Source organism: Akebia trifoliata, chromosome 12 (genome assembly GCF_017979445.1).
Source record: "Akebia trifoliata isolate Shusen 1 chromosome 12, ASM1797944v1, whole genome shotgun sequence".
Classification (NCBI taxonomy): Eukaryota; Viridiplantae; Streptophyta; class Magnoliopsida; order Ranunculales; family Lardizabalaceae; genus Akebia; species Akebia trifoliata.
Genome location: NC_141386.1, coordinates 13,176,372 through 13,190,593, shown reverse-complemented (window position 1 = coordinate 13,190,593; position 14,222 = coordinate 13,176,372). Strand labels below are relative to the sequence as shown.

The following is a 14,222-nucleotide window of genomic DNA, read 5'->3' as shown; positions in this document are numbered from 1 at the left end:
AGTTTTACATTTTGATCTTACTTATTTTCTTACCTTAACACTTCTAATCGAGTTAGAGTCATTCACATGAGAAAATTTTGTTTAGTAGGTACTTATCGAATATGTTTTGTAAGATTTTGTAGGTACCTATTGAATCGATTTTGTAATGTTCAGTAGGTATTTACCGAATCTGTTAGGTAATATTCAGTAGGTAAATTTTGAATTTTATAAAACAAGTTCAATCTAAACGTACCAAATATAATTTGTTAAAGAATCTCCAAGTTCTTCGATTCAAAATAGTTATTTTGAGATTTTGATTGTGATTTTTAAAATTTTTCTTGATGACCAAATAAAAAAAATAATTGAAATTTCAAAGAAATAAGATAACATGAAAAAATAATCCTTAAGACCTAATTTCCATTTATTCAACTTCTCACAAAATTCAAAACGAGAAGAAGTATATTTTCTTTTTTAATAACAAGAGTAACTTAATAAGTGGGTGCAATTTGCCATTTCGGTGTGTGCAAAACTAAAAAGGTTGATGCAAATAGAGCACTCCAAAAACCTCCACGGCAAAACTAATTTTTCTCTCGAGCTACTGTTGTTTTCGTTCGATCGAAATGGCTCTGTTCTTCAGACGACTTGCAAGAGCTGCCGCTCCTTCCACATTCGCCAATGCATTCAAGGGTCGAACCAAGCCAAGTGTTGGTTGTTTTCAGGTTCCCCTAGGAGCAATCGCTGCAGTTTCTGGTGGAATCTCATATTATTTTTACTTTTCTTCGCCAAATACGGTAATTAATAATCTCTGCAATTTGATCTCATATAGTGTTTACTCAAATTCTTTGTAGATGAAATGGGTTGATTTTATTTTGACAGATTTCTGGTATTTATGATGCATTCTTTCATTTGGGGTTTTGAGATAAATCATCGAATGAGTTGCTTTTTTTTGTTTGTTTTTAAGATTTATTCCTTTGACATCCATCCATGGTTTTAAAACTGGTTTTGACGTCTCGTCAAGTTTTCCAATACGTTTGAGACATCTCGTTCATCAATGAGAAAAAATGAACGTAGGTTTTAAATCTCGTGTGATACATTGACTTGTCCGTCCATCTCGTTGCTGGGCGATACTGAGACGAGTCGGGTGATATGTTTCGGTGAAACCATGCATGCATCACACTCTTTCACATGTTGGCGAAATTCAAATTTCATACCACATCAATAAAAAACCCGTGACACCCATTTATAATTTTCTTATAGGTTGAATGACTTGTTTGTAGATAAGTCGTGAAAACCACTGATGCAGGACGATAAGGGACGAAGAGGAAATATTGGGAATTAGCAAAATTGATTTAGGATTGAGTAAATGATTTAGGCTAGGATAGAGTAAACCCAAAAGTAGAATAATTTTTTTTGTAATTATGACATTTTCAATAGGATATGAAAAGGGTTAAAGGTTAAGATTTGTAGGGTAAGAAAATGATTAAGGGTTAAGAATTGAAAAAGAGATTAATGAAATAAGGGTTAAAGAAAATGGGAAAGGATTTAGGGTTGATGCTTCTATGTTTCAAGAATCAAGTATCAAGAATTTAATAATTCATGAATCAAGAATTCTAGAAAATCAAGACTAAGGAATTAAAAGAAAATCATGAAAAGCAAAAATAGAAAAGAAAAATAAATATTAGAAGAAAATAATGTTATATTGGACTCATTTCAAAGTCCATTGTTGGGAAGATCAAGCTCAAGCTTTCTTTTTATTTATCATTTTTTTTTTCTTATAAAAACAAATCCTAATACAATCTATATAAAGAAAATAAATCTAAGAGTCATAATCAAATTAAACATTAAATAAATGACCTAAATTTCATAATTTTTTCTCTCATAAATTTTCAACCCTAATAAGCTTCAATAAAAGACAGAATAAAATTATTAAATTGTCCTTAAATATTATACTAAGGCCATGGGTCAATAAAACATCAAAATAAGCCCAAAACATATAAAATTAAAACCCTAAAACATAAATCTAAATAAAAACTAAAATCTACTCTTCAAGATTTGATGTCCCCATCAATCCTCCTTGATTGGAAAATTTTTGCCATTGGTGGAATAAAATTGTGCTAATTCCCCAACAAATGAAGTCATGTAATCTAATCTTGAATTGGTTTTCAACCAAGACATCCCAAGGTGGGGTCTTCCACTTTAATTCATCTTGAAGTTGAGTCTTCAATTCAATCTCTTCTCAGATGTTGACATTATCGAACCAAATTTGGACTCTCATTTTTTGATAGTAACCGAAGCTGGTATAATTCACTGATTTATCTAAAATATTATCTACGTTTTCTTTTAAATGGGATAAAATTGGTGTTAAAAGCAAAGGATGTTGTGACTCCACAATTTCCTGTGCCAATTGTCCAGATTCTCTAGACTTGGATTCTTCTTCAAGGATCAATAATGATGTCTCACACTCGTCAATCTCACTCTCGCTTAAATCAGGCTTATAAATTTCTTTCTCGATTTTTTCATTACTCTCCTTGAGTTTAGACACATGGATTTTGACCTCATAAGCTTCATTATCCCAATTCAAGCCGATTTAAAGTGTCCAAGACGATTGCACTTGGGGCACAAGTTTTATTGTTTGAACGCTTCATACCAGAGATCACGTAATTGCCTGTGCTCTTCGCTTTCCTTCATAATATGGTCACTAACAATGTAAAAATATGTCAAAGAGTAGTGCGTTCGATGTAGTTCTGACAATATATTTTTTCAGCTCATCTTGTGTTGCCTGAACTTAGGCTTTGATACTAAAGTTGATGCAGGACGGTGAGGGTAGGATAGTTTAAACCCAAAAGTAAAATAATTTTTTTGCAATTATGACATTTTCAGTAGGTTAAATGAAAGGGTTAAAGGTTAAGGTTTGTAGGGTAAGGAAATGATTAATGATTAAAATTTGAAAAAGAAATTAACGAAATAAGGGTTAAAGAAAATGGGAAAGGATTAAGGTTTGAGGCTTGTATGTTTCAAGAATTAAGAATCAAGCATTTAAGAGTTCAAAAAAGGGATTTCAAGAATCAAGAACTCTAAAAATAAATAGTAAGGAACTAATAGAAAATCATGAAAAATAAAAGAATAGAAAAATAAATAAAGATTAGAAGAAAAGAATGTTATATTAGACTCACTCCAAAATGGTCTTACATATTGTTGGAAAGATCAAGCTCAAGCTTTGTTTTTAATTATCATTTTTTTTATTATAAAAACAAACCCTAATACAATCTACATAAAGAAAATAAATCTAAGAGTCCTAATCAAACTAAAACACCAAATAAATAACCTAATTTTTGTAATTTTCTCTCTCCTAATTTTTTAACCTTAACAAATTAAAATTATTAAATTGCCCCTAAATATTATACTAAGACCATGGGCCAATAAAACATCAAAATAAGTCCAAACAATATAAAATTAAAGCCTTAAAACAGAATTTTAAATAAAAATAAAATCTATTCTTTAAGATTTGATGTTTCCATCAACCACCTTTTGAATGAGAGCTACGATGGGTAGCACATGCGTCCTTTATAAGACCCCATCATGGATTGAATAAGAAGACACCAGCTCTCCCCTTCCCAATTGTTCAATTATAGTGTTAACTTTCGGGTCCAATGAATATGAGGACTTGATATTGTCGAGCCAATCACAAATCACTCTTGTGATGGGTGAAATCATGCCTTGCTCATCTCAACAAGTGATCTTAGAGATTTTGGGGATGATGTTCCTTTGGTCGAAGATGAGTAAGGACTTTGAGGGAGTAAGCTTTCAAGATTTTGTATTTAACTGGGGAAGCATTTGTGATTCTTAGCTTCCCGTCAGACTTGTTTTCTTTTCCATTACTTGTTTCTTTTTTGTTGTTGCTGGTGGTTTGTTGTTGGGGGGCTATCTCAGCCTTCTTTACTCCTTTTCTCCATTTATAAAAGTTATATTTATCAAAAAAAAAATCATGCCTTGCTCATATCATCAAGACAACACTTCTGCAGCTGTGTACTCTACTCCTTTTTTATATACATTATCGTAATTCCAACTCATGAGTTTAGTAAGCCATTTTTGTTCGGAAGATGTAGCAGTACACTTGTTTGGTAGATGTTTGAGACTTACGTGATCAATCTTTGTTGATGAAGCAATGACCCAATTTATACGTTTACCATTTATCGACTACATGCACAATGCACAATGCCCAATTCCATGTGTAGAGTATCCCAAACTTTTTCCAGCCAAAGCCTTATTGAGAAAGGCGATTAGCCGACCTTCTTGCATTAAGATACTACCTTTGCCTGTGCCAGATGCATCGCATTCAACAAAAAGTAGTGATGAAATGGAGTGCAAGAACTGGAGCTGTTGTCGTAGCATTTGTTTCAAAATTAGTTATCTTGGTCTCTATTAATTCTGATTTACAATCCGTTTGGTTTGTGAATTCAAACTAAGAAGCTTTTGGTGGAAACAATTCCTGTTCACTGATTAATGAGAAGTTTGGTTTGTGGACTGAATTGGACATGGATGAAGTTTTATGAGTAAAATGTTGTAAGACTTGAATGTGAAAAGTTTTAAAAACTTGCTTGCACCACTGCATCCTATTTTAAAGATCTATAATCCTTCGATTTCTCCTGTAATTATTTAGAGGTTGAAGAGATAAAGAAATTATTTTCTCTGGTTTACAGGTTCATCTAGATCAAATTCGTGAAGAAGTGGGTCCAAAAGTAGGTGGGTTTGCTTTTCAGCTTCTGGATTTTATGTGATTTTGGATAAATTCTTCAAATGATCATAATCAGAGAATACCAACTTTTGAGTTCCTTTAGGCTTTGTTGAAGTGTGAAATGGATGAGCAATTTATTGTCTACTAAATGAGTTCTGTACCATGTTTTGGAAACCCTATTATTATCTAATTGGAATGTATATTTACAGCGAAACATGAAGCTAACACTCAACTAATTATTTTTCTTACACATTATAACTCAATATATTATTTTATTCGATTTTCAGCTCTAAATCCAGACAAATGGGTTGAATTTGAGCTCCTAGAGAAAGCAAGGGTCAGCCACAACACCCAGCTATTCAGGTTTGTCCCCCCCCCCCCCCCCCCTCTTTCTTTCTCACCTTGTATCAATACTAGAGGTGTATATATATATATATTGTGTGTTATGTGAATGCACAGGCAGATGGCACAATGTGATGTCTTTCTTCACTAGGTGGCTATCAATCCGGATTTTCAATGTTCTGGGATTATTGCATTAGGGTAGGGCCCAGATTCCCTTTAAAAAAATAGGGAAAGCAATTAATTTGCTGAAGAATATATGGAATCTTAGGACCTTGGTAGTACCAACATCCCAAGATTTGGGTGGAATTAGGAATTTTTGGCTGAAGGGAAGATGGATATGATATGTTGCATTAGTGTGCAAGCATGCAGGACGAGTGGGTTTTTGTGATGGGGTGATTATTGGGTTCAATATGCATTGAAGTAAAAAAGGGCTTCCTTCAATATGCTAGATTGCATAATGGTACATGCAAGGTTGAATTTGTTGCCGAAACCTCATGATTGAAGATGAGAATGGGCGATTTTTTATTTTATTATCTTGATTGATGCAGCTGATTAATGAATGCGGCGGCACATCATGATGAGATGTGACTGCTACTTTGAAAGTCTAGAAATACACCATCATTATCTATATATATATATATCTGATCGCTGCATTTCTTTCACTTTGATATGTGGGGGTTGAACTGTCAATTTATAATTTTGTTGGCAAGAAGAAGAGGAAGAAGAAGAAGAAGAAGAAGAAGAAGAAGTTGGAGGATGATCAGGATGGAAAAGGGGATTTGAACCTGGAGGAGAAGGCTTTGATGGAAGTTGCTTGAAAGGTTGAGTGATCGTCCCAACAAGAATAGTATCTTATCAATGCATATGTGAATTCCCTATGAGTGTGTTAATGGTAAAGATCTTTATTCAAGGGTTGATGTTGTGTTGGCCACAGTTCATTGTTTTTTTTTAAGGGAGATTTGGTCTCACATGGTAGATCCTTTTATAAAACACAGCTAACCATATGGAAAAAGATTCCTTGGAAGGAGCTTTAGGTCCCCAGACCAAAATAATGTGGTACTCCATATAATTGGCCAATGAAAAATATAATGATTTAATAGAGAGCTATCTCTCCCAATTTCATGTACATTCCCTTCGCTAAAGGGTCATTCTTTGAGCATCCACACAAATGTATCAAAGTCCTTATAGGCATTTTATAGACCCAAAGATAAAAATTTTCTTTTTCCAATGGTTATTTTTTATTTTTCGAGCTCAGTGGCTCAGATCATCCCCGATATCAACTTTTTCATCCGCATTTTTCGCTGCAGTATCTTGATTCTCAGAATACTGGAAAACAACATCAAGCTCCTTATCGAGTTTTTCATCAGAGTTAGGCCCTTTTTCTTCCTTCTCTTGCTCTTGCTTTTATCTTGCTCGTCCTCTCCATCTTCTCTTTCTTTCTCCAGTTCAACTTCTTCATCCTCTTGACCAACTTCAGTGGTAGCCTTGGCCAATGTAAGCACTTCTTGAATCCTACTCTTTCAACCCATCAGCTGTTATTAGTACTCTAGCTTCTTGAATTTTTTGCACAAACTTGGTTACAAGGCCGTTATACATATTTTTTCCTCATAACATCAAATTCTGCTTTAGTTGCATCAAATGCAGCTTTGATATTAGCCTCTCGTTGTTCTCGCATTTTCTTCAATTCGACATTCCGATCTTCAAGTTTAGTTTTAATCTCGGCGATCTGAGCAACAAAAGTTGCCTGTTCATTTTGAAGCTTAGAGATAGTATCATTTTTGAGACCCAAGAGTGATCTTTGACTTCTTAGGTCTTCAGTGTTCTGAAAGAGACGGGATCTGAGCACTCTACCTTTGTAGAGCATCTAGAGAACCTGAAAAATATACTAAGTGTTCATATGGAAAAATAAAAACCGAAAAAAGGTAAGTAATGCACTTGCACCAATAACATCTTGAGCAAAATAACCATAAAGATCCTGGTCTTCAAGATGTTCTAGCTTTGCTTGGCCAAAAGGATGAATGATTGCTTCTGTAAGAGATTTGGAAAGATACGAGCTCTTCAAAATACTTTGGTTCATATGGACTAGACCATTAAGCACATCAAACTTTAACTTGCAAGGAGCAATAACTTTCTAGGAAGTGGTCTTGTCCGAGCTCCTTGTTACTTCGGAGGGGGAGATATTGACAACTTCTTTACCTTTCTTTTTTCCTTCTTTCTTTATCTTTATCCTTTTTCAGCTTTCTCGACTTCATTCCGTTTTCGTCTTTCTTCCTCTCTTTCTTCTTCTAGTGGGCCAGGCACAAAGCCATTTTGAACTTTCCTTCTTTTTGATGCAGCAGGAGGCTTAGTTTGAGTTTTTCTTCTATACCTGAGGGTAGAAGCATCCAACATCAATTGTGACACTTCTGGCAGAGCAAATTTAGAGTCACCCATTTTTGACTCAGCGCCCGTGATGTCCCTGGCATAGTCGAGCTCATTCACATTTATACTATCAGTATCATCGGAAACATTAATGATAGGAATAACATAAACATGACTTCTATCATAAAGAGAGTAGAAGGCAATAGTTACACCAGCATATGTGCACCTTGTTCCTCTTCATCATGTTTAATTTTCTTGGGAGGTTTCAATAAGTCCAATAAAGATCCAACATGCCGATGAAATTTTTGGGAGTTCAAGAGCTTTAATCAAGATTGCTATGCACTTTAAAGTAATGTCATATTTTTCTTTAGCTCTGTCATTTGCAAATATTTATTTGAAAAAAAAAACTAGTTACTTAACCAAATAATCATCTCGGAATTATGGAAAGGAAACCAAAACTAAAATACCTGACTAAACTCTTCTTCTCAGAATCCAAGTATTCTTCGTTCAATAGGAATGTCATCTCCATATTCCCATGACCCCAAGACGATTACTAGAAATTGGAAACATAACTTTTAGCTATCTTGTATGTTGAGCACAAATACAAGGTTTTTCTTGTAGGGACTTAAATAATAACAGACTCTTTTGAATGGACATCTTTTCAATTTGTACAAGTGCATGATGTTTTCAACTCCAATATCAAAATTATACAACCTATTTAATTCTTTTATACAACTAGTAAGTCTAAAAACTTAGCATTCATCGAGGTGATAGTAATGTTCAAAAACCGGAGGAGATTTCCAACTAAACGACTCAAAGGAAATTGAAGTCCAACGTAAATTTGGCTGAGAAAAAATTTTATTTCACTGTTTGTAGCTTTTGGCATCATTTTCATGGCTGGCCCATCTAAAAGCTGAGTGTCAGGAATATTATTTACTTCTCAGTCTTCCATAAGGTCAGGACAAGCTTAACGACTCATGATTGTATAATGGAAGCTGAGGTAAAAAAGAAAAATGAAATACTAGAAAGGAAATAAGGATCAAACCAGGCAAGAAAGAAGAGAAGAACAGTGGTGGACACTGCCGAAAAACTCAAAATGCACTGGAAACTTCAAAATTGCCGCTTCTGAGCTTCTCTCTCTTCAAACAAGGTAAAAGTGAAAATGAGGTGGGATCTTTCTCCTTATATAATGAATTAAATTATTTTTTCTCCTTAAAATTTGAACCTTCTCGAAAACACAAGAAGCCTTATATGTTTGACACGTGTCACAAATAGCTGTACACCACCTAGAATACGAAACGACATGGAGATGAAGCACCATGAACAATACAAATTCTCTTTACCTTGGGTCTTCAAACATTGGAATTTCTTGCCATCTCAGATTTATTATCATCCGAGCTAACAAGAGGGAGCAATTGTGGATACCATTTTTCTAATTAGCTCAATACGATGACACATATAACATAATTAGTGAATAACTAATCAGTCATTAAGTGTTAACACATGAGCTTGGAAGTAACTGAACAATTCAGATGATCAAAGTATCACAAGAGATTGTGATATCAATTTTGGGTTTCTTGTTCTTCTGTCTTCAAGGAATTTAGGTGAGTGTTCTCCGAATACTTTGTAGGAAGATGTGATCGGTTCTGTCATCTTAGCATGGGTTAAGCCTATAGGGTGGGGGCATTTTTATTTTTTGGTGCTTGTGTTGTTTATCCTCGGTGGTCACTCGACTAGTAGGTTTCAATTGTAATAAAAAATATCATTTTACTTATCGGAAAAAAAACATAAAATAAATTAGACAATAATAAGCCCTGTTTCTTGAGCTGCTTTATGGGTTTTTAGGTCAGGTCATCCTTGTTCAGGTTATTTAGGTCAGACATTTATCGATGTCTGTCATAGACTCATGGTGTTTGACACTGCACTTTTGAGAATCCTGGAAATCACATTTCAATACCCCTGTGTTACAGTATTAAGTTTTTTGTAAATCAAATAAGGAAAAAAGATCTGGAAAGCAAAATAAAATACTTCTACACATAGAACTTACAAAAAAAAAATAAAAATTTCTATATCATAGATCAGTTCTATTACTATATGTAAAGATTTATAAGAGGGAAGACGGTGGAACACACTTAGTATTTAACTTAAAAGTTGTGTGCATGGAGGATGGACTACACCAGCTTAACTCTAGACTACTTTCTGTGGTTTCCTTTGTTTGTATCATATTCATATTACTGAATTTCGTATCATTTTCTGCTCTGTCACTTTAATTTGCATCAGGTTTTCATTTGATCCTACGGCCAAGTTGGGCTTGGATATTGCTTCATGCCTTCTTACCAGGTACTTTCTTTCTCGTTACCAATAGAAATGAGAGGGTTTATGTGATAGGGTTACTTGAATGTTTCTTTTCCTATACTCATCACTTCAAAGCATTTTGTTACTGTAGGGCCCCATTAGGGCAAGATACTGAAGGGAAAACAAAATATGTTATTCGCCCGTAAGTATTTCTTTCAAATTATGCTTCATCTGAACTTGTCTAAACTTGTCTTACTGCTGGATTAACTTTACAATGATTTCCGATTTTTGTTGTTCCCTTGACATGTTTGAGTCTATGTATTAATGATGCTCACCATCATCAAAGCCTTATCCAAAAAATAAAAAAATTGGAGCTGGCGTAATATTTGGGTGTGGGTATGCTAGACACCATTTTCATATACACTTCTCAAAGGAAACATGACAGAGAGAACCGTAATATTCTAGGGTAATCCTAAGTGTTGCACTGCTCAAATAAATCTCGGCCACCCACTTAAAATGAGACAAAAAAGCTTAGCGTCCCTTAACTAAAATGACAATGTTATCTTGGAAATTCCCAAAATGCCAAAAAGATATCTCTGGTTTCTTTCCACTGATTGGTTTGAAAATGGGAACAATGGATATCTCGTTCTATAATTCTTCCCTGTTTAACCCATCCTTGGGTTTTGTCTTGAGGTATCCATCCAACCAGTATCATTCCAAGACGAAACCATTGCGAAATCGAAAAAAATTGTTAGTTTCAGTGATTTTTCCTTAAGTGAGAGATCCAAAAGAGAAGAGAAGGGAAGAAAAGAATGTCTGTTCTACCCTTCCATCAGTCACTAGAGCTTTAAGGTGATGAAATGCATATCTTAATCATTATTTCTCATAGACGAACAACATACATACATACACAACATACATGATATTACGTCTATGATTGTAAAAATCTCAACATTTCAAAGCAGCATGAAATCTTAGCAATACATGCTAACTTTTAAGGAAGAGAATAATCTTGGGTATTCGTATCTATGTTACATGGTTCGTCAGTTCGCTTGGGGGCTGTTTATTTGCACTTATTTTCAGCACTTAATGCTGAAAAAAAAAACAATTCAAGACTTTTTGTCAAATCAACATGTTTGTTTACTACATATTTTCAGCACTTATGGCTGAAAAATAAGTGAAGTTGGGTCACTTAATTTTTTTGCTGAAGTGGTAAGCACCGGTATTTTTCGGCACGGACAAGTATGCCCTTATACTTAAAAGGATACTACCTCTTATGTCTCATGGATAATTATATAAGCACCCCACAAATTAATAAGGCAACACATAGTCAAATTGTTTTATCTTATATGGGTTAAAAGTTTCGGAATGAGCTGATTTTTGGTGAGGACGATCTTTACAATGAGGAGATCATCCTCACCAAAAATCAGTCCATCCCGAAACTTCTAACCCCCTGTCAAAACAAGTTCAAGAACTGTAAATCGTCCATTTTTTTTGAAAACCATTTTTGATGTGGTTAGAAGTTTCAGAATGGGCTGATTTTTGGTGAGGATGATCTCCAGACCGTATAGACCATCCTCACCAAAAATTGGCTCATTCCAAAAAATTTAACCCATATAAGACAAAAAAATTTGGCTATGGTGTGGTTTGCCCTTAGTAATTCGTGAGGTGCTTTTATAAGTACTCATCCTTCATTTCTATAGAAAATTATTCATCCAAAATTAAGTTCTTTCATCTTTGAAATAAGATGATGGGATGCTCCAACTGTTATTACAAGAGAGAAGATTGTGCATATTGTATGAACAAATTTATATTTGGATGAGAAAGTTATTATCTTGTAATTTAAAATTTGCGTACAATGAATTATGTACGTACATATTATCTTTTACATTTATGCTTTTTTTATTATGTGTGATGTGAATTAACAGTTAAAACCGTCAAATAGAATATATTGTGATTGAAAAGGGTAATATAGTTATTTTATCAGCTTTTAGTAGTAACTAACAAACAATATTCTGTGATTACAATGCTTAATTTGAATCAGTTCAGCAGAAGTCAAACAGGTAAACAAACAACATTCTCAGCACTTAAATTCAGCGCTTATACAGTTTCAGCAATTATAGTCTTTTAGCACTTATTTACTTAGTTTAACAAACAGCCCCTTAGTTTGAATTTGGCTTCGGGGTTTGGCACTCTAGAATGAACCTGGTTCATAGGGGTAGGTAGAGATAATTCGTCTCTTGGTTTCCTAGATTGGTTTGCTTGTGCACATATATAATTCAAGTATACAAGTTACAAGTACAATTATAATTTTCAAAAAAATTCTAAGTTAAATAGAAACAAATTAATATAATAATCCATATTTTAAATATAAACAATGAAAACAATATAATAAATTAGTTTGGTTCATCGAATTAATTAACAAATGATTTGAGTTGTCGAACCAAATACTTTGGTTCGCTGAATCCGAACCCAATCAAAATTTGGCGGGTTCATGTTTCGCTTGATTTTATGAACCCAGTACGAATCGTACCACGAACTGGTTCGCTTCGTACCGGTTTGTGGTTCAGAACAGTAGCAACGAATTGTGTGAAACATAGATCCTTATAGTGGCTATTGGTAAGGAAAGGAACACATTACCCTACAAAATGTGGTTTGTTCAATGACTCAGTTAGATGATTTATTCACTTCTCATCAACTTCATGTGGAATTTTCATTTTGTCTTAAGGGGCAAAGGGTATGAATAAGATTTTCCCTGTGATATACCCAGGTATACTCCCATATCAGATCCAGATTCTAAGGGATATTTTGACTTATTGGTTAAGGTATGTCATTGGCAATGGGGTCTACTTCATTATTTTCTGATTCAACTTCAACTTCAAGTGTTCATAGTAACTCTTGATTCAAAAAGAGTAACACTCCTTATTTACATTGTTGATTTTATTACCTTTTCTTATATAAATTATACAGATTTATCCAGAAGGAAAAATGAGTCCGTATTTGGCAAATTTAAAACCTGGCGATGTGATAGAAGTCAAAGGGTAAACTCTCCATATGTGCTAAGTATCAACGTGAAAAACAACCTATGATTTGGTTTTCATTGTTTTTCCCCCGTCTTTCAGGCCAATTGAAAAGCTCAGATATAGTCCCAATATGAAGAAAAATATCGGCATGGTAAGTACAGGGTACATGGAGATCCAGAACTAAATTTCTATAGATAATTTATTAGTGCTTCTATGGCTACACCAACTTTTGTTAATGCCACCACAAGATGTGTGGTAATTCTTTGGTGATTTACGTATGAATTGGGTGTCATTAGCAAAAGGTGGTGTGGCAATATAATCTCTCAAATTTATTCTAGTCCAACAAGATGCGTGGTTTTTAAATGTCAGCTATGAAAAATAAATTACGTACTTCGACATTGAAAACAGAAGGAATCCGTCCTCTGTATTATGCAAAATGTGGCAACCATGGAAGAGAAAATTACGGCCCACTACTTGAAGGGCCCCACCAAATCATCCTGGTTAAAAAAGTTGGTCCTGACTGATAATAGACATGGCAAAAACCCTTTTAAGTGCCGTTTCGTTGTTACATAGAGGTAGTCATCCCATCCTGACCCCAATGTTCTTTTTTTAATGGGCAAGCTGGACATGAATCCATGCCCTCAGACCTCAAAGTTGCTTTGCAATACGTCAAACCACCTGAGCTATGGGTCTAACTGTCTAAGACCGCCTGATGCCAATATTCCTCCTTACTAATTGTTGTCAAACTTGTTTGTACAAAAATTAGGTTAAAAGTTCAAATGTAAAAAAAAAAAATTGATTTGATTAATATCTTTATAACTCTTGCTGGCAAGGAAATACTAGGTGTTGAATCTTTTATTATTTATTTGACAGTTCTTTAACCTTTTGGGTTTCTAGAAACTACTGTTAGAATTCATAAGATAGTTTGGACTTGGTAAAAAATATCAACAATGTATAGAATCAGTGATTTTATCTTGTTGAGGAACTGAAAATTTCAAATTTCCAGAACTAGGATTATTATAAGAGAAAAAATGGTGAAAGAAATAAACGATTAAAATAATAAAAATCTGAAAAATATCTATGTAGTAGTAACTGTTGTCAAATACAAAATAATTCCGAACTAACAAAGGTTAATTACATATTTACAATAAGCCATGAACATTATTTTTGATTACGTAGGGTATACCTAATCCCTATGGTTGCATGCCCCAACCCCACGGAGGTTTCCTGACATGCAATACGGTAAATCAAGAGGTCATCCAGTTTCGAACACATGACTAGATAAATCGAAAGGTTTCAGAATCCTTACCTAATTTAAATTCGAAAATTAGAATGCCACTAGTAATTAATCTGTTAAACGATACATGACTTGAGAAAAACAGTCATTTTTTCTTAGTAATTTATTCTTTCAATTCTAGGTGAAGTGATGGATGGCAAAGTTACTGGTATTCTAGAAATTCATTCAATAACTGCTTCTGCTTGAACAT

At 34.1% G+C, this 14,222-nt stretch overlaps 1 protein-coding gene across 1 annotated transcript in view; it reads left to right on the top strand.

Annotated features, from left to right (window-relative positions):
* The first annotated feature begins 515 nt into the window (after positions 1-515).
* Positions 516-14,222, top strand: part of LOC147388917 (FAD/NAD(P)-binding oxidoreductase) — a 40,206-nt gene continuing 26,499 nt past the window's right edge. Inside the window, exons 1-8 of the mRNA XM_086419210.1 lie at positions 516-770; positions 4,680-4,722; positions 5,002-5,077; positions 9,698-9,757; positions 9,864-9,914; positions 12,483-12,537; positions 12,683-12,753; positions 12,835-12,886. Of these exons, the coding sequence (XP_086275336.1) occupies positions 600-770; positions 4,680-4,722; positions 5,002-5,077; positions 9,698-9,757; positions 9,864-9,914; positions 12,483-12,537; positions 12,683-12,753; positions 12,835-12,886 (579 nt within the window). The 5' untranslated portion in view covers positions 516-599. The remainder of the gene's footprint in view (positions 771-4,679; positions 4,723-5,001; positions 5,078-9,697; positions 9,758-9,863; positions 9,915-12,482; positions 12,538-12,682; positions 12,754-12,834; positions 12,887-14,222) is intronic.